Source organism: Phocoena sinus, chromosome 13, assembly GCF_008692025.1.
Source record: "Phocoena sinus isolate mPhoSin1 chromosome 13, mPhoSin1.pri, whole genome shotgun sequence".
NCBI lineage: Eukaryota > Metazoa > Chordata > Mammalia > Artiodactyla > Phocoenidae > Phocoena > Phocoena sinus.
In genome coordinates this window covers 80,183,371-80,206,068 of record NC_045775.1, presented here as the reverse complement: position 1 = coordinate 80,206,068, position 22,698 = coordinate 80,183,371, and the positions used below count along the sequence as shown (strand labels likewise).

Genomic DNA, 22,698 nt, shown 5'->3' with positions numbered 1-22,698 from the left:
CTGAGGTCTGGCTGCAAGAGCAGGGGTACAAGGAGCAGCCGGTACGGGGGTGATCAGTCTGCAGATGACAACTCTGCTTTCCTGAGAGGCAAAACTGCTTTCCTCTTCTGAGGGCCTCTTGGAGAGAACAAGGGCGTGGGCTGAGGGTCTGCCTGACCCAGCTGAATCAGAGGCAAATAGTTGCAGCTTACCTTCCCAGAGATCTACAGATGGGGAGTTACACGCAGAATCACCCCTGATGATGGCAGAAACAAAGAGAGGTGTGTGAAATCGGACCAGAGGTAGGCAGAGGCCAGCCTAGTGAAGGCCGCGAAGGCCATCGGTGGGGCAGCGGGAGCAGGCTTGGGACCAAGTCTCAGCCTAGAGGAAGGAGGTGCTGCCCAGGCCAGGGGGCTGCCGTTGGAAATAGCGGGAGGGGGACAGCTCGAAGGTCTGCTTGGGGATAGAATCGATACGAAGCATTTACAAAACGTGCTCGTTCATTTTGGGGAACTTGGAGGGACGTTTAGATGATGAACTCTTAGAAAAGCTGACCAAGGTAGTTTGAACAGACGTTTTAGTTTTCTCTTTCCAAATCCATTGACCCATAACGGAGCTGGCACTAATTCTTTCAAAACCAGATGTTCCAGCATCTAACTATTGAAAGTTTTCCTCAAGAGCTCCATGTGTGAGGTTTGGGAGAAAGAGAGCCTTCTGAACCTTTATCTGTACTTCTGTGCTCATCAAAGTGACTTCATTTTCTGCACGGAAATCAATCTCTCTCCCTCCCTCTCTCTCTCTGTCTCCTTGTCTCCCTTCCTTCTTTCCTTCCTTCCTTCCCTCTTTCTTTCTTCTTTCTTTCCTTCTTTCTTTTCTTTCTTTTTTCTTTCTTTCTTTTTCTTCTTTCTTTCCTTCCTTTCTTTCTTTCTTCTTTCTTTCTTTCCTTCCTTCCTTCCTTCTTTCTTTTTCTTTCTTTCTTTCTTTTCTTTCTTTTCTTCTTTCTTCCTTCCTTCCTCCCTCTGTCCCTTCCTTCCTTCCTTCCTCTCTTTCTCTCTTTTTCTTTCCTTCTAGCCAGGGAATCTTTACAGATTGTCCTCTAAGAAATCTTACCTTGATGGGATATCCAGCATCTAAAAGAGGAAAATAACGTCCTTAGTGGAGGATCATGTCCAGTTGGCCTTTTCTGCAACCTCACTCCCTGGGTGACACCTGAGCTGCCCTAAGGTACCTTGAGTTGCCAGAAGTAGCTGTAATAAGAACACGCAGTTACTTTTGTGTCTGCCCATCCTCCCGGGACCCTCAGGGCCAGGTCCAGCTTCGTGGGGCAAAATCTGTGCAGTCGTACAGGACCTCGTGCTCAGAAGGGCCTGTGCTTGGTTTGGTGCTCTGCTCTCACCATCTTGAAATTCTTAATAATTTTTGAACAAGGGACCCTGCATTTTTGTTTTGCCCCAGGTCCCAAATTCCATAGCCGGTCCTGCCTAGGGCATGATTTGGGACCCCACTGCCACAAGTACTGCCATTTTGAGTGAATCCATCTCCCTACGTGGTATAGACCTGAGTGCAGCCTCACTACCTGCCTTGCCCTGTTATAGAGCGGCTGACATCTGCTGGCTTTTCCTTAGAGGCCGTGTTTGCTATCCTAATTGACTCTAAGCGTTTCTGCCTCGGTACCAGATACTACTTGTTAGACTTTTAAATCCAAGTTTCACTGTAGCTGGCATAAATCAGTGAGATACTCAGCATGTAGAAATGCTAGTTGCTTCCTAGAGGCCTTGAAAAGCCATTCGACCTAAAAAGTAATTTTTATTGATGCTCCATAATCAGTGTTCCCTGATGCATAGGATATTCGTTACAAATGCACGTTCGTGATGTCATTATTCTGCATACTTGCTCAGGCTCATGGCTTCCAAATGTTGGCTGTAGATTAGCTTGATTCCTTCTGCAGATGGGATCTTTTACAAAAGGCAAGAACATAGCTGTTCTAGCTGCTTAGTCCCCAGGAGTTCTCTTAAGAAAGGGACTCCTGAGCAGGTGCAGCAGAACTCAATCCCTGGGAATTTATCAAGTAAATAGAAGAAAATAAAGAGTATTCACATGTTGAGCAAGAGAACTGTGTGAAGAGCCACAGAAACACCACCACCACAGAAACAATCACCTGGAAAGAAATAACCTCACAGGTTGTCTTAAGAAAATCTGGTGTAAGTTTTCAAAACACCAGACCTAGATAAGGATGTAATTACTTGTATTGAAAGGAAACATATTTTATTTTATAAAATAGGTTTATTTTACTACTGGGTTCATTTTTAAATAATGAAATCTCTGTTACAACTAAAACATTCAATGTATACAAATTTTACTGAATTTCCTAGTTTTGATCATCATTATTGCACGTGAGATATCACTTTTGGGGTGATCTGGGTGATGACTATACAAAACCTCTCTGTTCTATTTTAATTTTGCAACTTTTTGTGTATATAATTATTTTAAAATAGAAAGTTAAAATTATATATATTTAAATATAGTATATTATATATTTTATATGTTATATAATTTATTTATATTTTAAAATTTTTTATATAATTTATATATATGTTATAATGTATTCAGGAACACATACATGAGGTTAAAAAAGCACATCTTCATTGCACGCTCAGTTGAGAGGGTGACTGATCTATCTTTGCTTCCCCCTGGTCATTTATCAAATAAAGTACTGAATTTAGAGACTGTCCTGCCCAAACCCCACGGTAGCTGATAGCTTCAACCACTTAATTCTTCACCAAGGGGCATCAATAGCAGAAAATAAACTCATTTTTAAAAATCAGGTTTTCTTGTCTCATGACCTAGAAAAAGAGGAATGATTCCAAAAGCAAGGAGCAAAAAGTAAAGAGAAAGGAGCAAAGATCTAAACTGAGGAATCTGCTTTTGTGATATTAGCTAGGCCCCAGTGTGTCTATCTTTTAAGTTTAGCACCTAAACTGAGTTATTATGTTCTTCTAATTTTTTTTTTTTTTTTTTTTTGTGGTATGCGGGCCTCTCACTGTCGTGGCCTCTCCCGTTGCGGAGCACAGGCTCTGGACGCGCAGGCTCAGAGGCCATGGCCCACGGGCCCAGCCGCTCCACGGCATGTGGGATCTTCCTGGACTGGGGCACGAACCCGTGTCCCCTGCATCGGCAGGCGGACTCTGAACCACTGTGCCACCAGGGAAGCCCTGTGTTCTTCTAATTTTAAATCTAGCTAAAACAAGTTGATTTTCCCAATGTAAGTTGCTTAAATCAGAAAGGTGGACGTAGAGACAAAAGTTAAAGGAAATTACTAAGGAATTGAAAAGATCAGATGAGATACTAAACATAGGAAGGAGATTTATTTATTTATTCACTTATTTAAGAAAGATTCCTCAACTCCTGTCTCTGTGTTGCACATTGTTTGAGGGCACAAAGATGAACAAATTCCGACCTCCTGGCACTTGCCTTCCAGGCAGCAGAAGGACAAGAAACCGATAGCAAGTTGTAATGCTCTCTGTCCTCAGGTAGCAATAAATTCAATGTGGAAAAATAAAGCAAGTAAAAGTATGAGGGGAGGGGTGGGAATCAGACCAATTTTTAATGCTGGGAATGTTTTTGCTCTTGTAACAAAGGGTGATAGAGTTAGAGCCATCATAACTTTAACAGATGAACAAAAACAAAGGATGTGTTAATCCTAGTGATGTTGGTGAAACTGACCTTGATTGCTATATCATTTTAAGTTTAATTCTAGTCAAAGTTAATTTCTCCCATTTTCCCATTGCTAGTAGTGTTCGATTTTTACACTTACTATGTATAGCAGAAGCCACAATAAAGGTTAGGTCCTTTGACCCATAATACGGTGATCCTCAAGCTCATTGGACCTAATGCCCTCTTTTTCATAGTAAATATTTTGTGACACCCCCTTTATTATCCTGAAATGAAGTCATGGGTAATATAACTTATCTAGACACATGATTTCAAGAATTCAAGACAATACTTCAAAGAAACAAAAGGAATGTGTAATAAGCATAACAACATAGTAAGACTTAACAATGCCTCTATACATGGAGTTGCTGTAGCATCTTCAGTGTAGACCAAAGTCCAGGCTATGGACCAATCATAACTGGGAACATCGCACCAGCTTACACGTCACTGACCTAAAGCCAGTCCCATGGCTGCCTCGAATTCAAGGGGGCATGGGAGTTTAATCTTCCACAGACCCAGGTTGGGGAGAATCTGAAAGCTTTAGTGTAAGAGTCAGGCTCTGGGTTATCAATTGGCTTCATGAGTGTGAGTGCATGGCATTCAACAGGACACTGGATGTGGCACAGTCCTCTGTTGGGTTAGAGTGTCCCATGCATTGCCTGGCTCTGCCCACCAATGCCAGTAAAGTCACCCAGGCAAATGTGCCGTGACAAGTTTCCAGCATCCCTCTCATGGTCAGGGTGGCCCTCTTTAAGAACCATTGCATCAGTCAAGCTCATTGGATTTATTCTCAGGTAATAATCAAAAAGAGGACAGCGCTATTTGTCTGAATATATTGATACCAAGGAATATTAATGACAGCATAAAATTGGAAACAACATAAATATCTAATTGAATGGAAATGTTTAATTAGGTATGATTTCTCCAAAGAATATTATACAGCCATTAAACAGATAAATAGAATCCAAAACGGATTGTGAACCGAAAATATCATTTATGATATCCTATTGATTGAAAGCATTATAACATTTTATGTAATCTATATAAAAACATGAATGTATGTGAAATGAAGAAGGAAATATTCTAAAATTGGTACTCATATGAGAATGAGTAAGCAACTTACGGCTGTGTAACAACCCCACCCCCAAAGTTACTGCCTTATAACGACACGCAATTGTTAGTTCATCGTTTGTAGGTTGGCAGTTTGGGCTGAGCTCTCGTGATGTGATTTCTCTGCTGGCCTCACCGGGGCTCACTCCTGCCTGGCAGTCGGCTGGGCTGGAGGCGCGGCGGGGCAGGCTGGCCCAAGGTGGCCTCACTGACGTGCCTAGCAGTTGCTGCTCACCGTCACCTGGGCCTCTCTCTACAGCAGCCTAGCCCTGGACATCTTCTTTTAACAAACCTGGACAAGCATGCAGTGTTTTAGGCCCACGTTATAACTTTAAAGCTGTGAGGAAAGCAATTGATGGAGATTGTTTTACTGTACATTTCAGTATGATTCCCCAAAGGCCTAATCAACCATAGAATATCAGAGGCAAAAAAGAAAACAGACCAGCCACCCATCTGGTCCAGGGAAGGCAAGTAGGTTTTATCTGAAGTGTCACCTAAAATGGTTGGTCTTGGGACCACATTAAAGGCTGATGCCTCAAAGGGAAAAGAGAGCAGTTAGCTAGTTAAGCTGGCCATGGGGAATGGAGGGAGAGTTGGTGAGTAAGGGCCACACACCTGCTGTGGGGAAGTGGAGGCCTCATGAAGGATGAGTCTTGTCTTTGGGTCCTTCCAAAGGGTTTGCTAGAAGTAGCTGGACCTTACCTTGCTGCAGCAGTTAAAGACACTCTGTCATTTATTGCGTTTTTGACAAATGGCTGACAAGTGATAAACTCTATGTGCAGGTTGTGGTTCAGAACTGCTGGCTCAGTACACCAAGCAGTATGAAGAAAGACCCATCTCCAGCCTGCTCCGAAACTGGATGGAATCGGGAGGTGACAAGCTGAGAACCAGGTATGTGACCATTCAGGCTGCCAGCATCGTTGACCGGGTGTCTTATTCTTGAGCCTGAGTATACAGGGCCTTGTCATGGCACAGCTCACTCCTGTTTAAATTTTAAATATTGATATAAAAGAGAGCATCAACAAGAGCCTACTGTATAGCATAGGGAACTCTACTCATTATGCTGTAATAACCTATATGGGAATAGAATCTGAAAAAGCATAGATACATGTATGTGTATAGCTAAACCACTTTGCTGTACACCTGAAACTAACACAATGTTGTAAATCAACTACACTCCAATATAAAATTTAAAAAATATTGATATGTGGAAAAAATAAATGGATATGTATCTTCAGTACTCATGCACCCACAAACCACCTTAAGAACGAGAACATTGCTAATTCTGTTCTTCCTACACCTGTTCCTTCTTTTTGGCATGTTCACTGTTCCAAGGACTTTACAGGTTTTAATCCTAAACACCCCATGAGGTAGGTTATTATTTCCATCTCACAGATGAGGAAACAGGCACAGAGGTTAAGTGTTTTGCCCAAGGTTACATGCCACTAGGTGACAGAGCTAGGATTTGAACCCAGATAGTCTGGCTTCAGGATCTGTGCTTTGGGTTGTTTTCATTGATTTTTTCGTATTGTCTTTAAACTTGGTAAATAAGGCATAATGTGTGTGGTATTCTATAGCTTCCTGTTTTCAGGTTCATCCAAGTGGTTGTGTGTGGTTGAAGAGCTTCTGTCTGTGCTCATAATATTTCATCATGTGTCTGTGCCACAAGTTGCTCATCCATTTTAATCTCCAGTATCAGTGGATATTTGGGTTGTCTTTTTGACATTTTGAACACGCTCTCATGAAAAATCTTGTATATGTTTTCTGGGGAATGTGGGCAAGAATTTCTACAGGGCTTTCAAATTTAGTTGCTGTGACTCAGAGAAATACGTTCTCCATCACCATGGACACCCACACACCCATAGAGTCTCCTGCCCTCCCTCCCCACCACAGGCACAAGTGAAACAAACATTTCATGAAACAATGCTCATCCTATTACTCATAATGCTCTCTGATATTTTTTAATTTTGTTTTTTAAAAATACTGATCTCAATCCTTTAAACTGATTTCATGAGCCATTTTAGCCATTTGCAATCTATTGTTTGAAAAACACTTCTCAGTAGCATATATGACCCAGGAGTGAAAGTGCTGTGTTGTGGGTATGCCAGTGTTCAACTTTACTACATCATGTCAAATTATTTTTCAGTGATTGTACAAATTTATATCCCCACCAGGAGCATGTGTCTTGTGGAACTAACACTTGGTATTATCAGACTTAATTTTTGTCGATATAACATAAGAAAAAGATCTCTCACTATGCTTTAAAATTGCATTTACATATTACTGTTACAACTGAGTATGCTTTCACATGTCTATTTGCCATTTGTATTTCTTCCTATGTGAAATGCCTGTCATGCCTTTTGCCAATTTTTCTTTCATTTTTTTTTTTCTTTTTTGGTCTTAGTCTTATTGACTTTTAGACGTTACAGTTCTCTTCTCCAAGTTTGTGGCTTGTCTTATATTTTCTTTATGGTGTTTTTTGATTAACAGAAATTCTTAAATTACAATTGAGTTTATCAATCTTTTCCATATCTTGTCTACTTTGACGTCATGAAATATACATTTTTTAAAGTTTGAGAGTTTCACCTTTCACATTTAACTCTTGAATCCATTAGAAATTTTTGTCTGTGGTGTGAGGGAGGGATTTAATTTCTTTTTTTTTTCTCCTGTAGGGATTGTCAGTTGTTCCAGCCCCATATACTGAATTGACTGTCTTTCCCAAGTGATCTGGAATGTCCCCTCTGACATTTATTAAACTTTTATATATGCAGGAGTCCATTTGGGGGCTGTTTGGTTCCTAGACTGTTTGTATATTCTTAATTCAACAATACACCATCTCAATTCCACTAGATTTATAATAGTATAATAGTATTATATGGTACTTATTATATATAATATTATTATATTATTACCTTTAAAATATAATTCAGAATTGTTGGCTATTCTGGGTCTTTTGCATGTCCACATAAGTTTTAGAGTTAAGTTTATCAAGTTCCTCCAAGAAAGAAAAGAACTTGCATACACCAAAAGGACGAATTTTGTATAGTTGCCCTTATATAAAGTGTCTAGAGTAGCCAAGTTCATAGAGACAGAAAGTAGAATAGTGATTACCAGGGGCTAGGAGGAGGAAGAAATGGGAGTTAGTGTTTGCTGGGTACAGAATTTCAGTTTGGGAAGGTGAAAAAATTTTGGAGATGCATATTGGTGATGGTTGCATGATCAAGTGCACGTACTTAATGCCACTGAACTGTGCTCTTAAAAATGGTTAAGGTAGTAGATTTTATGTTGTGTTTATTTTACCACAATTTAAAAAGATCTACTGGAATTTTCTTTGAAAGTGTATTAAGTCTATAGATTTGCAGCAAAATTGACAGGCTTATAAAACTGAACTTCCTCTCAGAAATGTTAATCTCCCAAGTGTCTCCCAGAGTTTGATAATTTCTTTCAAACATAGTATAACCTTAGACAGATTTATTACTAGGTACACTAGAATTTTGTCGTTGTTGTAAAAAGAATATTTTTTAAATTCTGGGTTTTGTTGTTGCTATTTTATTATACGCGCAGTTGGATTTTGTACAATATATAAACCTGACCTTAAAAATTTCTTTTAAATGTGACTATAGATTCTTTGAGGTAGACAGCCCTACTATCTGCAGATAATGAATTTTTCTTTCTTCCTTTCCAGTTATTCTTTTTTGTGAGAAAGTATTTTATCCCTGGTTTTAAAAAGAATTAGTTTAATATTTCACTATTAAGAATGACATTTGCTAAAGTTTTTTGATAGACACACTTTACTTCCTAAAGAAGCTCCTTTTACTGTTATTTTTAACATATTCTTCTTATTATTAGATGAATTTTACTGCAAATGATTTTTATCTATTCTGAGATTTCTTCTTTAATCAGTTAATATGATAAATAACCCCTGCATGCTTAAGAAACTCTCAATTTTGTTTAGTGACTTATGCTCATAAATGTGCTGCCTCCTTTGTGCTACTTTTTTATTTATTTATTTATTTTTTATGCGTTACGCGGGCCTCTCACTGTTGTGGCCTCTCCCGTTGCGGAGGACAGGCTCCGGACGCGCAGGCTCAGCGGCCATGGCTCACGGGCCCAGCCGCTCCGCGGCATGTGGGATCTTCCCGGACCGGGGCACGAACCCGTGTCCCCTGCATCGGCAGGCGGACTCTCAACCACTGCGCCACCAGGGAAGCCCTGTGCTACTTTTGAGGAGCTTATTGTGCTTTTTCCTTTTGTGCCTTTTGAAAATTATTATTTTTATTTGGAGGGAGACTTTGGTCTTCATAACCCAAATGTATTGAACTAATTTCCAAGGAAACTATTCATTAAAAAGTATAATCTTACAATCCTGATGAAAGACATGGAAAACACAATATATATAGTATGGGACGTTTCATATCTGTTGGCATGAAGTGAAATTTAAAAAATCTGCGTTCTGTCCTCCCCCCCCCCCCCTTTTTTTAAACTACTGCTCAGGTTCCTGTTTATTCAAACTGTAGTCTACCTTTTTTTTTTTTTTTTTTTTTTTTTTTTTGCGGTACGCGGGCCTCTCACTGTTGTGGCCTCTCCCGTTGCGGAGGACAGGCTCCGGACGCGCAGGCTCAGCGGCCATGGCTCACGGGCCCAGCCGCTCCGCGGCACGTGGGATCCTCCCGGACCGGGGCACGAACCCGTGTCCCCTGCATCGGCAGGCGGACTCTCAACCACTGCGCCACCAGGGAAGCCCCTGTAGTCTATCTTAAAGCTGGAAACATCAGATCCCATATCCTAGGACTGTTTCACTTAAGTCTCGCTCGGTTTGGGGGTGGTTTTTTTTTTTTGAAGTTTTTACTTTATACAGTTTCCCTTGGTTTTGTCTGTTTGTCCTTGCACACTCTAAAAAGTCAGTGAATCTTTTTAATATTTCTAGCCCTGAATGGGCATTTTGTGGAAAGCTGATAGCTTTCCCCGAAATTTATTAGCTGGAAAATTTCCAACATATAAGGAGTTGAAAGAACAGTACAATTCCCATCAGAATCAGTTCCATCCATTCAGGAATCGTGTTCTCTAGCTAGCTACAAATCATCTGCCCCTCTATTTCTCTTCCAGATAGCGGAGCAGGGCTTGTTTCCATCATTTCAAAAGCAAAACAGACTCTCGCCGATATGCAAATCTATATTTCTAGCAAGTCTTCCAAGATAGACTTGAGATGTGCCAAAGGCAGTATTCCAATTGTAAATATTTGGAAAGTTCCAGTCCATTTATTTTGTCTCTGTTATTAACCTCCAAAACAGTGCACTTCTCTCTCCCACACATCCTGGTTTTACTGATTCAGTCTGGCTGTGTTTATCTCCTTAAGTCCCCAAACCTTACTTACTCTCATTTTTATGTATATTAAGAAAAGCCTTTGTCATCCAACACATTTCCACACACATAGTGTATGGGGCACTTCTCTAGGTGTTAACAATACAGCAGTAACTGTGGGTTCTTAGCCTTCATGGAGCTTACATGCAAGTAGAGCCGTTGGATGGCAGTCTTACTGACAACTCACAAGAGAAGTACCCATGAGCAGGTGGGGACAGGAGGAAAGAAGGGATGAAAACTTCCTGGTGCCCTGAAATCCCTCCAGGTAGGCGGCCATTTGTATGGACACCCAGAGGCTAGCCTTCATCTGAACAGTGGGGGGAGTCAGTCATGGTACTGGAAAGGTTCCATGAGACTAGGTGAGGAGGCCAGGGCTTGGCTCTGATTGGGGCTGTACTTGGTTCTGCAACAGCTCCATTCTGCCCTTTCTTGTCCCAGTGAGTGCTGCCTCTCCCCCTCTCCTAAGGGGTTGACACTGGAGCCCTCACGGATCTCATCAGCCTGTGGATCCCTAGGAGACTGTGGAGGCTGAGGAAAGGCAAGCTTCTGTGCTGTACTTGAATGCTGTGCCATTTATATTATGAACATTTTCAGACACTCAGGGAAATAGAAATAATTGTAGGGAACATTCATATCCTCACCATAGAGAGTCAGCTATTAACCTGTGGCTGTGATTACTGTATCACATATATATCCATGTACCAACCCCTCAACCCATCCTTCAATTCATCTTTTCTTCTGCTGGTGCACTTCAAAGTAAACAGCAGACATCAACATACTTCTAAATAATAAATAATTTGGAATGAGCATCATTAACTAGAGTTCAATATTTGGTTACAGGTTTTTCTACTTATGTAGAATTTACCTACAATGAAAGACACAAATCTTTTTTTTATAACATCTTTATTGGAGTATAATTGCTTTACAATGGTGTGTTAGTTTCTGCTTTATAACAAAGTGAATCAGCTATACATAACCATATATCTCCATGTCTCCTCCCTCTTGCGTCTCCTTCCCACCCTCCCTATCCCACCCCTCTAGGTGGTGACAAAGCACTGAACTGATCTCCGTGTGCTATGCGGCTGCTTCCCTCTATCTGTTTTACATTTGGCAGTGTATATAAGTCCATGCCACTATCTCACTTCATCCCAGCTTACCCTTCCCCCTCCCCATGTCCTCAACTCCATTCTCTACATCTGCATCTATATTCCTGTCCTGCCCCTAGTTTCTTCAGCACGTTTTTTCTTTAAAAGATTCCATATATATATACATATATATATATGTTAGCATACGGTATTTGTTTTTCTCTTTCTGACCTACTTCACTCTGTATGACAGACTCTAGGTCCATCCACCTCACTACAAATAACTCAATATCGTTTCTTTTTATGACTGAGTAATATTCCACTGTATATATGTGCCACATCTTCTTTATCCATTCATCTGTCAGCGTACACTTAGGTTGCTTCCATGTCCTGGCTATTGTAAATAGAGCTGCAATGAACATTGTGGTACATGACTCTTTTTGAATTACGGTTTTCTCAGGATATATGCCCAGGAGTGGGATTGGTGGATCGTATGGTAGTTCTATTTTTAGTTTTTTAAGGAACCTCCATGCTGTTCTCCATAGCGGCTGTATCAATTTACATTCCCCCCAACAGTGCAAGAGGGTTCCCTTTTCTCCAAACCTTCTCCAGCATTTGTTCTGTGTAGATATTTGATGATGGCCATTCTGACTGGTGTGAGGTGATACCTCATTGTAGTTTTGATTTGCATTTCTCTAATGATTAGTGATGTTGAGCATCCTTTCATGTGTCTGTTGGCAGTCTGTATCTTCTTTGGAGAAATGTCTATTTAGGTCTTCTGCCCATTTTTGGATTGGGTTGTTTGTGTTTTAAATATTGAGCTGCATGAGCTGCTTGTAAATTTTGGAGTTTGTCCGTTGCTTCATTTGCAAATATTTTCTCCCATTCTGAGGGTTGTCTTTTGGTCTTGTTTATGGTTTCCTTTGCTGTGAAAAAGCTTTCAGTTTCATTAGGTCCCATTTGTTTATTTCTGGTTTTATTTCCATTTCTCTAGGTGGTGGGTCAAAAAGGATCTTGCTGTGATTTATGTCATAGAGTGTTCTGCCTATGTTTTCTTCTAAGAGTTTGATAGTGTCTGGCCTTACATTTAGGTCTTTAATCCATTTTGAGTTTATTTTTGTGTATGGTGTTAGGGAGTGTTCTAATTTCATTCTTTTACATGTAGCTGTCCAGTTTTCGCAGCACCACTTATTGAAGAGGCTGTCTTTTCTCCATTGTATATTCTTGCCTCCTTTATCGAAGATAAGGTGACCATATGTGCATGGATTTATCTCTGGGTTTTCTATCCTGTTCCACTGATCTATATGTCTGTTTTTGTGCCAGTACCATACTGTCTTGAATACTGTAGCTTTGTAGTATAGTCTGAAGTACAGGCGCCTGATTGCTCCAGCCCCATTTTTCTTTTCAATATTGCTTTGTCTATTTGGGGTCTTTTGTGTTTCCATACAAATTGTGAGATATTTTGTTATAGTTCTGTAAAAAATGCCATTGGTAGTATGATAGGAATTACATTGAATCTGTAGATCGCTTTGGGTAGTATAGTCATTTTCACAATGTTGATTCTTCCAATCCAAGAACATGGTATATCTCTCCATCTGTTTGTATTATCTTTAATTTCTTTCATCAGTGTCTTATAGTTTTCCGCATACAGGTCTTTTGTCTCCTTAGGTAGGTTTATTCCTAGGCATTTTATTCTTTTTGCTGCAATGGTAAATGAGAGTATTTCCCTAATTTCTCTTTCAGATTTTTCATCATTAGCATATAGGAATGCAAGAGATTTCTGTGCATTAATTTTGTATCCTGCTAAGTTACCAAATTCGTTGATTAGCTATAGTGGTTTTCTGGTAACATCTTTAGGATTCTGTATGTATAGTATCATGTCATCTGCAAACCGTGACAGCTTTACTTCTTCTTTTCTGATTTGGATTCCTTTTATTTCTTCTTCTTCTCTGATTGCTGTGGCTAAAACTTCCAAAACTATGTTAAATAGTAGTGGTGAGAGTGGGCAACCTTGTCTTGTTCCTGATTTTAGTGGAAATGGTTTCAGTTTTTCACCATTGAGAACAATGTTGGCTGTGAGTTTGTCATATATGGCCTTTGATATGTTGAGGTAAGTTCCCTCTATGCCTACTTTCTGGAGGGTTTTTATCATAAATGGTGTTGAATTTTGTCTAAAGCTTTCTCTGCATCTATTGAGATGATCATATGGTTTTTCTCCTTCAAGTTGTTAATATGGTGTATCACATTGATTGATTTGCATATATTGAAGAATCCTTGCCTTCCTGGGGTAAACCCCACTTGATCATGGTGTATGATCCTTTTAATGTGCTGTTGGATTCTGTTTGCTGGTATTTTGTTGAGGAGCATTTGCATCTATGTTCATCAGTGATATTGGCCTCTAGTTTTCTTTCTTTGTGACATCTTTGTCTGGTTTTGGTATTAGGGTGACGGTGGCCTCGTAGAATGAGTTTGGGAGTGTTCCTTCTTCTGCTATATTTTGGAAGAGTTTGAGAAGGATGGGTGTTAGCTCTTCTCTAAATGTTTGATAGAATTCACCTGTGGAGCCATCTGGTCCTGGGCTTTTGTTTGTTGGAAGATTTTTCATCACAGTCTCAATTTCAGTGCTTGTGGTTGGCCTGTTTATATTTCCTATTTCTTCCTGGTTCAGTTTTGGAAGGTTGTGCTTTTCTAAGAATTTGTCCATTTCTTCCAGGGTGTCCATTTTATTGGCATGTAGTTGCTTGTAGTAATCTCTCATGATCCTTTGTATTTCTGCAGTGTCTGCTGTTGCTTCTCCTTTTTCATTTCTAATTCTATTGATTTGAGTCTTCTCCCTTTTTTTTCTTGATGAGTCTGGCTAGTGGTTTATCAATTTTGTTTATTTTCTCAAAGAACCAGCTTTTAGTTTAATTGATCTTTGCTCTCATTTCCTTCATTTCTTTTTCATTTATTTCTGATCTGATCTTTATGATTTCTTTCCTTCTGCTAACTTTGGGGTATTTTTGTTCTTTCTTTAATTGCTTTAGGTGTAAAGTTCGGTTGTTTATTTGAGATTTTTCTTGTTTCTTGAGGTAGTATTGTATTGTCATAAACTTTCCTCTTAGAACTGCTTTTGCTGCATTCCATAGGTTTTGGGTTGTCATGTTTTCATTGTCATTTGTGTCTAGGTGATTTTTGGTTTCCTCTCATTTCTTCAGTGATCTCTTGGTTATTAAGTAGTATATTGTTTAGCCTCCGGGTGTGTGTATTTTTTACAGATTTCGTCGTGTAATTGACATCTAGTCTCATAGTGTTGCGATCGGAGAAGATACTTGATATGATTTCAATTTTCTTAAATTTAAGAAGGCTTGATTTGTGACCCAAGATATGATCTATCCTGGAGAATGTTCCATGAGCAGTTGAGAAGAAAGTGTATTCTGTTGTTTTTGGACGGAATGTCCTATAACTGTCAATTAAGTCCATCTTGTTTAATGTATCATTTAAAGCTAGTGTTTCCTTATTTAATTCATTTTGGATGATCTGTCCATTGGTGAAAGTGGGGTGTTAACGTCCCCTATTCTTCCTGTGTTACTGTAAATTTCTCCTTTTATGGCTGTTAGCATTTACCTTATGTATTGAGGTGCTCCAATGTTGGGTGCATAAATATTTACAATTGTTATATCTTCTTGGATTGATCCCTTGATCATTATGTAGTGTCCTTCTTTGTCTCTTGTAATAGTGTTTATTTTAAAGTCTATTTTGTCTAATATGAGAACTGCTACTCCAGCTTTCTTTTGATTTCCAGTTGCATGGAGTATCTTTTTCCATCCCCTCACTTTCAGTCTGTATGTCCCTAGGTCTGAAGTGGGTCTCTTGTAGACAGCATATATATGGGTCTTGTTTGTTTATCCACTCAGCCATTTTGTATCTTTTGGTTGGAGCATTTAATCCATTTACATTTAAGGTAGTTATCAATACGTATGTCCCTATTACCATTTTCTTAATTGTATTGGGTTTTTGTTATTGTAGGTCTTTTCCTTCTGTCTTGTTTCCTGCCTAGAGAAGTTCCTTTAGCATTTGTTGTAAAGTTGGTTTTGTGGTGCTTAATTCTCTTAGCTTTTGCTTGTCTGTAAAGGTTCTAATTTTGCCGTTGAATCTGAATGAGATCCTTGCTGGGTAGAGTAATCTTGGTTGTAGGTTCTTCCCTTTCATCACTTTAAATATGTCCTGCCACTCCCTTCTGGCTTGCGGAGTTTCTGCTGAAAGATCAGCTGTTTGGGGATTCCCTTGTATGTTATTTGCTGTTTTTCCCTTGCTGCTTTTAATATTTTTTCTTTGTATTTAATTTTTGACAGTTTGGTTAATATGTGTCTTGGCGTGTTTCTCCTGGATTTATCCTGTATGGGACTCTCTGCACTTCCTGGATTTGATTGACTGTTTCTTTTCCCATGTTAGGGAAGTTTTCAACAATAATCTCTTCAAATATTTTCTCAGACCCTTTGTTTTTGTCTTCTTCTTCTGCGACCCCTATAATTCAAATGTTGGTGCATTTACTGTTGTCCCAGAGGTCTCTGAGACTGTCCTCAATTCTTTTCATTCTTTTTTCTTTATTCTGCTATGCAGTAGTTATTTCCACTATTTTATCTTCCAGGTCACTTATCCGTTCTTCTGCCTCAGTTATTCTGCTATTGATTCCTTCTAGAGAATTTTTAATTACATGTATTGTGTTGTTCATCATTGTTTGTTTGCTCTTTAGTTCTTCTAGGTCCTTGTTAAATGTTTCTTGTCTTTTCTCCATTCTATTTACAAGATTTTGGATCATCTTCACTGTCATTACTCTGAATTCTTTTTCAGGTAGACTGCCTATTTCCTCTTCATTTGTTTGATCTGATGGGTTTTTGTTTTTGTTTTTGCGGTACGCGGGCCTCTCACTGTTGTGACCTCTCCCGTTGTGGAGCACAGGCTCTGGACACGCAGGCTCAGCGGCCATGGCTCATGGGCCCAGCTGCTCCGCGGCATGTGGGATCTTCCCGGACTGGGACATGAACCCGTGTCCCGTGCATCGGCAGGTGGACTCTCAACCACTGTGCCACCAGGGAAGCCCGGTCTGATGGGTTTTTACCTTGCTCCTTCATCTGCTGTGTGTTTCTCTGTCTTCTCATTTTGCTTAACTTACTGTGTTTGGGGGTCTCCTTTTCACAGGCTGCAGGTTCGTAGTTCCTGTTATTTTTGCTGTCTACCCGCAGTGGGTAAAGATGGTTCAGTGCTTTGTATAGGGTTCCTGGTGGAGGGGACTTGTGCCTGTGTTCTGGTGGATGAGGCTGGATCCTGTCTTTCTGGTGGGCAGGACTGCATCTGATGGTGTGTTTTGGGGTGCCTGTGACCTTATTATGATTTTAGGCAGCCTCTCTGCTAACGGGTTGGGTTGTGTTCCTGTCTTGTTAGTTGTTTGGCATAGGGTGTCCAGCACTGTAGCTTGCTGCTCTTTGAGTGGAGCTGGGTCTCAGCATTGAGATGGAGATCTCTGGGAAGAGTTTTCGCCGTTTGATATTATGTGGAGCTAGGAGGTCTCTTGTGGACCAGTGTCCTGAATTTGGCTCTCCCACCTCAGAGGCACAGTCCTTATACCCGGCCAGGGCACCAAGACCCTCTCAGCCACACGGCTCAGAAGAAAACGGAGAAAAAAGAAAGGAAGGAAGGAAGGGAGGGAGGGAAGGAGAGAGGGAGGGAAAGAAAGAAAGAGAGCAACCAAACCAAAAAACAAATCCACCAATAATAACAAGTGCTAAAAACTATACTAAAAAAAACCCCCGGAGCTTCCCTGGGGGCGCAGTGGTTGAGGGTTTGCCTGCTGATGCAGGGGACATGGGTTTGTGCCCCTGTCCGGGAGGATCCCACATGCCGCAGAGCGGCTGGGCCCCTGAGCCATGGCCGCTGAGCCTGCGCGTCTGGAGCCTGTGCTCCGCAACGGGAGAGGCCACAACAGTGAGAGGCCTGCATACCGAAAAGAAAGAAAAAAAAAAAAAAAAAGCCCTGACAGACAGATCCCTAGGACAAATGGTAAAAGCAAAGCTATACAGACAAAAATTACACAAAGAAGCATACACATACACACTGACAAAAAGAGAAAAAGGAAAAATATATATATATCTTTTGGGAAGTCTGAGGTCTTCTGTCAGCATTCAGTAGGTGTTCTGTAGGAGTTGTTCCACATGTAGATGTATTTCTGATGTATTTTTGGGGAGGAAGTTGATCTCCACGTCTTACTCCTCCACCACCTTGAAGGTCTCCCCTTGTCTAATATCTTTACTGGTTTTTGTATCAGGGTGATGCTGGCCTCATATAATGAGTTCAGAAGTGTTCCTTTCTCTTCGATATTTTGGGGTAGTTTGAGAAAGATAGATGTTACTTGTTCTTTAAATTTTTGGTAGAATTCACCTATGAAGCCACCTTGTCCTGGACTTCTGTTTGTTGGGAGTTTTTTTAGTTTGTTTGGTTCTTTTACTGATTCAATTTTATTACTGGTAATTAGTCTGTTCATATTTTCTATTTCTTCTTCATTCGGTCTTTAAAGAGCATACGTTTCTAGGACTTTATCCATTTCTTCTAGGTTGTCCATTTTATTGGCGTATAATTGTATTGTTTTCCATTCTCGTGACAGGTAGACACCTCGGGTATTAACAGGTTTTCACTCCTCTGAGCAGAACTTCCGTGAACATTGTATACAAGTGTTTTCATGAATGTGTTTTTATTTCTCTAAGGCAAATAGTAGGAATGGAATTGCTGAGTCATAGGTTATGTGTATTTAGTTTTATGAGAAACTGAGAACTTTTTCCAGTGTGGTTTTACAGTTCTACAGTCCATCAACAAGTATGAGAGTTCTGGCTACTCCTTATCCTTGTCAACATTTGAAGTTGTCAGTCTATTTAGTTTCAGTCATTCTGGTGGATTTATTATGCTACCTCATTGTGGTTTCCATTTGCAGCTTCCTGATGACTCATGATGTACCTTTGAATTTAATTTAAATTTTATTTAAATTTAGAGTCATTTTGACCTTCTTGTGAAATACAAGGAAGTTGCCCTTAGTGATTTTCCTACTTTTAAGATACTCTGCCTAGTCTTCTATGCTGGGTGAGCTCCTAGAGCCATGTGGCACAGTCATGCTTGGTAGGTGACTATGATAGGGTGGGTGGATGAAGTCCACTTCCTGTGGTGCATGCTGTTCACAGCCTCAGGTGGACAGCGTTCTACAATAAATATCCCAGGAAAGGTAGTTTCTAATAACAACATTCACAGTCTCCATGTTTCATAGTAACAGTCCCTGGAATGACTAAAACATGCTTTTCAGTAGAATATGAAAGTTCTTTACAGCTTTTGTGAAATAGTTTGAAACAGAAACCCAATCTTCTAAAGACTAGATTCAGAATAACTATTGATATAATTTAAATCTCCATGTAACTGGCATGTAAGTAACCTCCCATCTTACTTGTCTAAATGGAGGATGATTCTCAAAAGCACTGTATCAGTGCTTCTTAATATTTCTCTTGTGGCTTCTGATTAAGCAACAACAAGCTACGTGTAGGTTTTAAATTTTAGTTAAAGAGAATCTAAATTATTTGGGTCTTATAATAACTTACTTCCCAAAGATCTGGGGGAAGGGGAGGGCAAAGGGGTAGCTGAGATATGGGAAACCCTAACTGTGAATTAACTCCTTAGTTAATTCTAAGTTCTAACGACAGAAGTTTCATGGAGTGTTGGGGGGACAAAATCACCCCAAAAGGCAGAGTTGCATGATGAAAAGCCCCAAGAGCTTTTGAGGGAGACTTGGGTGTTTTGAGTCTGTTTGTGCCTAAATCTCTTAACTCCCATGTGCCTCAGTTTCCTCATTTGCCAGATGGGGAAGATGGAAATTACTTCCTGCTGAAGAAAGTCACCATCTCTGTGACACACTCTACCCTGTGCTTGTCCACACCCCTCTCACTGCCCTCTGGGGCTCCTCTTCCCTTCAATACGGGCATCCCCTGAGACAACACTGAGCATGAATGTGTTCTGCCTCTGTGACCTTGAGCAGGTTACTGAATCTTGCAGAGCCTCAGATTCTCCCAACTGTACATTGGTTAATTGTAGTATCCACATCACAGAATTATTGAGATTATTGAATAATTCACAGCAATAGTTAGCAATAAATACATAATGTATTTGAGAAACATTATTCATTGCCAAGTACTTTGTGACAGATATATTTGACTACTACTATTCATTTATAATCACTGTTATAACAAATGTCCAACAATGTTGGGTAAATTATTATAAACCTACTTCATGAAAATTATATAGCTGTTAATGAAGGAAGACTATGTAAAATATTAAACACTATTTTAATACAATAGTAAGTGGTGTAAATTATTAGGTATAAAATAAGCTACAAGGATATATTGTACAACACAGGGAATATAGCCAATATTTTATAATAACTAAATGGAGTACAGCCTTTAAAAATTGTGAACCATTATATTGTACACCTGTAATATATAATATTGTACATCAAGTACACTTCAATAAAATTTTTTTAAAAAGCTAAATAAAATATTCTTTAAAAGATTAAAAAAGTCGTAAGTGGAAAAACCAGTAAACCAAATTATCCTTATATCACAAGGATGACCACACAGAATAACTAGATCCAAGCATTCATCCAAAAAATAGCGAGGCATTCATCCAAAAAATAGCGAGAAGAAGCACAAAATACAGCAAGTAAGAGATGCAAGGGGATGATTACGTGTACTTACACTACTTATCTATTGGGAGGAAATTCTTTTTGAAAAAACAAACCCTATTTCTTTCAAATTGAAATTCTTTGGTGAGGACAAAATAATAATGATGGTCACTGTGTTTTTCCTTCAGTTTCCTGGCGTTTAACACGGACACAGTTGGTAATCTCGCCTTTCTGTTGAAAGCAGTCAATTTTCATGAAGGGTTCTTCAGCGGGGTTTGGTGGCCCGGATTTATTATAAGGTAAAGATACATTGTGTTATATTTTTCCTTTTGGTGTTTAAGGCATATTCTTGCTGGTGAACTATCTGCTAATGTAATACAGGATGAGTCAGCGTAATTACAAGCTTCTGGAAATGGCTAGAATTCCTACAAGCCATTTTGCCTGACAGCCTTGCTTGCTTGGAGGCCCTGATGCTAGTGATTATCTCTTGTGCGGCATCTTTTAGAATTTTACCTGCAAGTGTCGTTTGGCTGCCATGGGAGTTGATGAGTGGGGTAATTTTTAACCCTTATTGGAATTGAAGAGTCATTGTCTGTATGTAATAGTGAATACATTGTTTTCTTGGGGGGGGGGGGCGTGCATCAGGCACATGTGAAAATTGACCATTGAATTAGCCTGAGATGCACTCTATTTCCTATTAAAATGCCCATGACGTTCTGCAAAAACGTAAAACCTCTTATCAGCATTGATAAGAAATCTAGAGGGAATTTGCACCAAGTACTGTACCAATGGGGTTGGTTTGAGGAAACACCCCCGCCCCAGCAATATCTGTTTCATCTCCTAATCCCAACATGGAATAGACAACAAGACCCCAAGAGAAGGCTTTACTTATCCCACTTTCTACCCAGGCTCAGGACCTCAGGGCTACCATAACCTGAAGTCAGACCACGGCTCCCCCTCTGCAAAGGAATTATGTTCCAAGAGGACCAGAATTGGGTCCCATGAAACTCTCCCCCTTCAGTTCGTCTCTTTTTATATTGATTCCAAGATCACATCTCCCAGTACAACACAGAGCGGGAGGAGGATGAATGGCACACGGGGATGGGTATTCTCTTCGGAAATGCTCTGCGACAGAAGAGCCTTGGGGGCAGAAATGGTCAAAATCCACCTTGTGAAACAGAGAGACTGATGAGTACCTGCTGGAAGTTGGGCCAGATTTGTGCAAACCACTCCATCCTTCAGTTGTAGGTCTGAGGAGAGTTCCTGCCAGATGCCCAGGACACATCCAGGTGGGTTTAAATCTCTCCACATTCCCTGCCTTATCAAACATGGAGCCAGCCAAAGTAAGAGAAGGATGCGATCAAAGGCAAAGATGCACTTATAAGCAGAACTAACAATGGAGAAAATGTAATCTATGAACTAGCTTTCCAAGACTGTAGAAATAAAGGATAAAGATGAAATGGCATGGGGACTTCCCTGGTGATGCATTGGTTAAGAATCCACCTGCCAATGGAGGGGACACAGGTTTGAGCCCTGGTCTGGGAAGATTCCACATGCCGTGGGGCAACTAAGCCCATGTGCCACATCTGCTGAGCCTGTGCTCTAGAGCCTGTGAGCCACAACTACTGAGCCTGCGTGCCTAGAGCCCATGCTCTGCAACAAGGGAAGCCACCACAATGAGAAGCCCATGTACCACAGTGAAGATTAGCCCCCGCCCGCTGCAACTAGGGAAAGCCCGCGCGCAGCAATGAAGACCCAACGCAGCTAAAAATAAATTAATTAATTTAAAAAAATGATGAAATGGCATGAGATGATAATCACACAGAGTGAAAATAGTAGAAATACAACCCATGGATAAGAAATATTCCTGAAATATTCCTGAAAATGCTGGAACAAAAGGAGCAGAAATATAATAACCAACATAAAAGAAATATATTTTTCTTAGTGTAAAAAAAAAATCAAGATTTTAATAGGATAAAAACCATACCTGGATATAGCTTGCAAATGCAGAGTAAAGAGAATTTCATTAAAGCAACCAGACAGAAAATAATAGTTTACCAACAAATGGAAAAAAACAAGCTTAACTTAAATCTTTATTCACCATCTCCAAATGGAGTAAGACCTGCTCCTCTAAAGAGGAAACTCATGATCTAAGCATACCATTCCAAACCAAATTTAATTCATGAGTACAAGCAGTGGAAAGATATCTTCAGAAATCTAAGAATCAGAAGGAATTTCACTCCCATGGCCTTCCTTAAAACTTATTCACAGACCTACTCAATAGGACATGAAAAAGAATTAAAAGTAATAACTTGAAAATAAGGAAGTCAAGATATAAAAGTATCGATGGTCCATGTGAATCAGCCTACGAATAATTATGTGTTTTAAAAAATTAGTTCCAGAGTTAAATACATAAGCTAAAAAATGTTTTTGGAAAAAAACATGAATTAAAAAAAAAACCTTTGTGTCATTGGGTCTATAATAGAATGGTTCCTAGTATATTTTAAGGTAAGATAAAAAAACTAAAGTAAAGTAAAAACATGCTCAATTTCTTACTTTAATTGCAGGGTAGGCAAAAGGCATTGTTTTGTTTGATCATTAGAGAAAAACGTAGGTTAAAATATATGTTTCATTACATTAAAAGTCAACATGATTTCCTTCCCATTTAGGTTACCACAGAGCATTGAGTGGAATTCCCTGTGCTATACAGTATGTTCTCAATAGTTATCTATTTTATACATAGTATCAATAGTGTATATAT

The 22,698-nt window shown here is 39.8% G+C and overlaps 1 protein-coding gene across 1 annotated transcript in view; it reads left to right on the top strand.

Moving 5' to 3' along the window:
- The window catches only part of ACOXL (acyl-CoA oxidase like), a 315,604-nt gene that overhangs the window by 222,631 nt on the left and 70,275 nt on the right, over positions 1 to 22,698 (top strand). Inside the window, 4 exon segments of the mRNA XM_032653453.1 lie at positions 5,583 to 5,598; positions 5,601 to 5,691; positions 20,126 to 20,190; positions 20,193 to 20,236. Of these exon segments, the coding sequence (XP_032509344.1) occupies positions 5,583 to 5,598; positions 5,601 to 5,691; positions 20,126 to 20,190; positions 20,193 to 20,236 (216 nt within the window).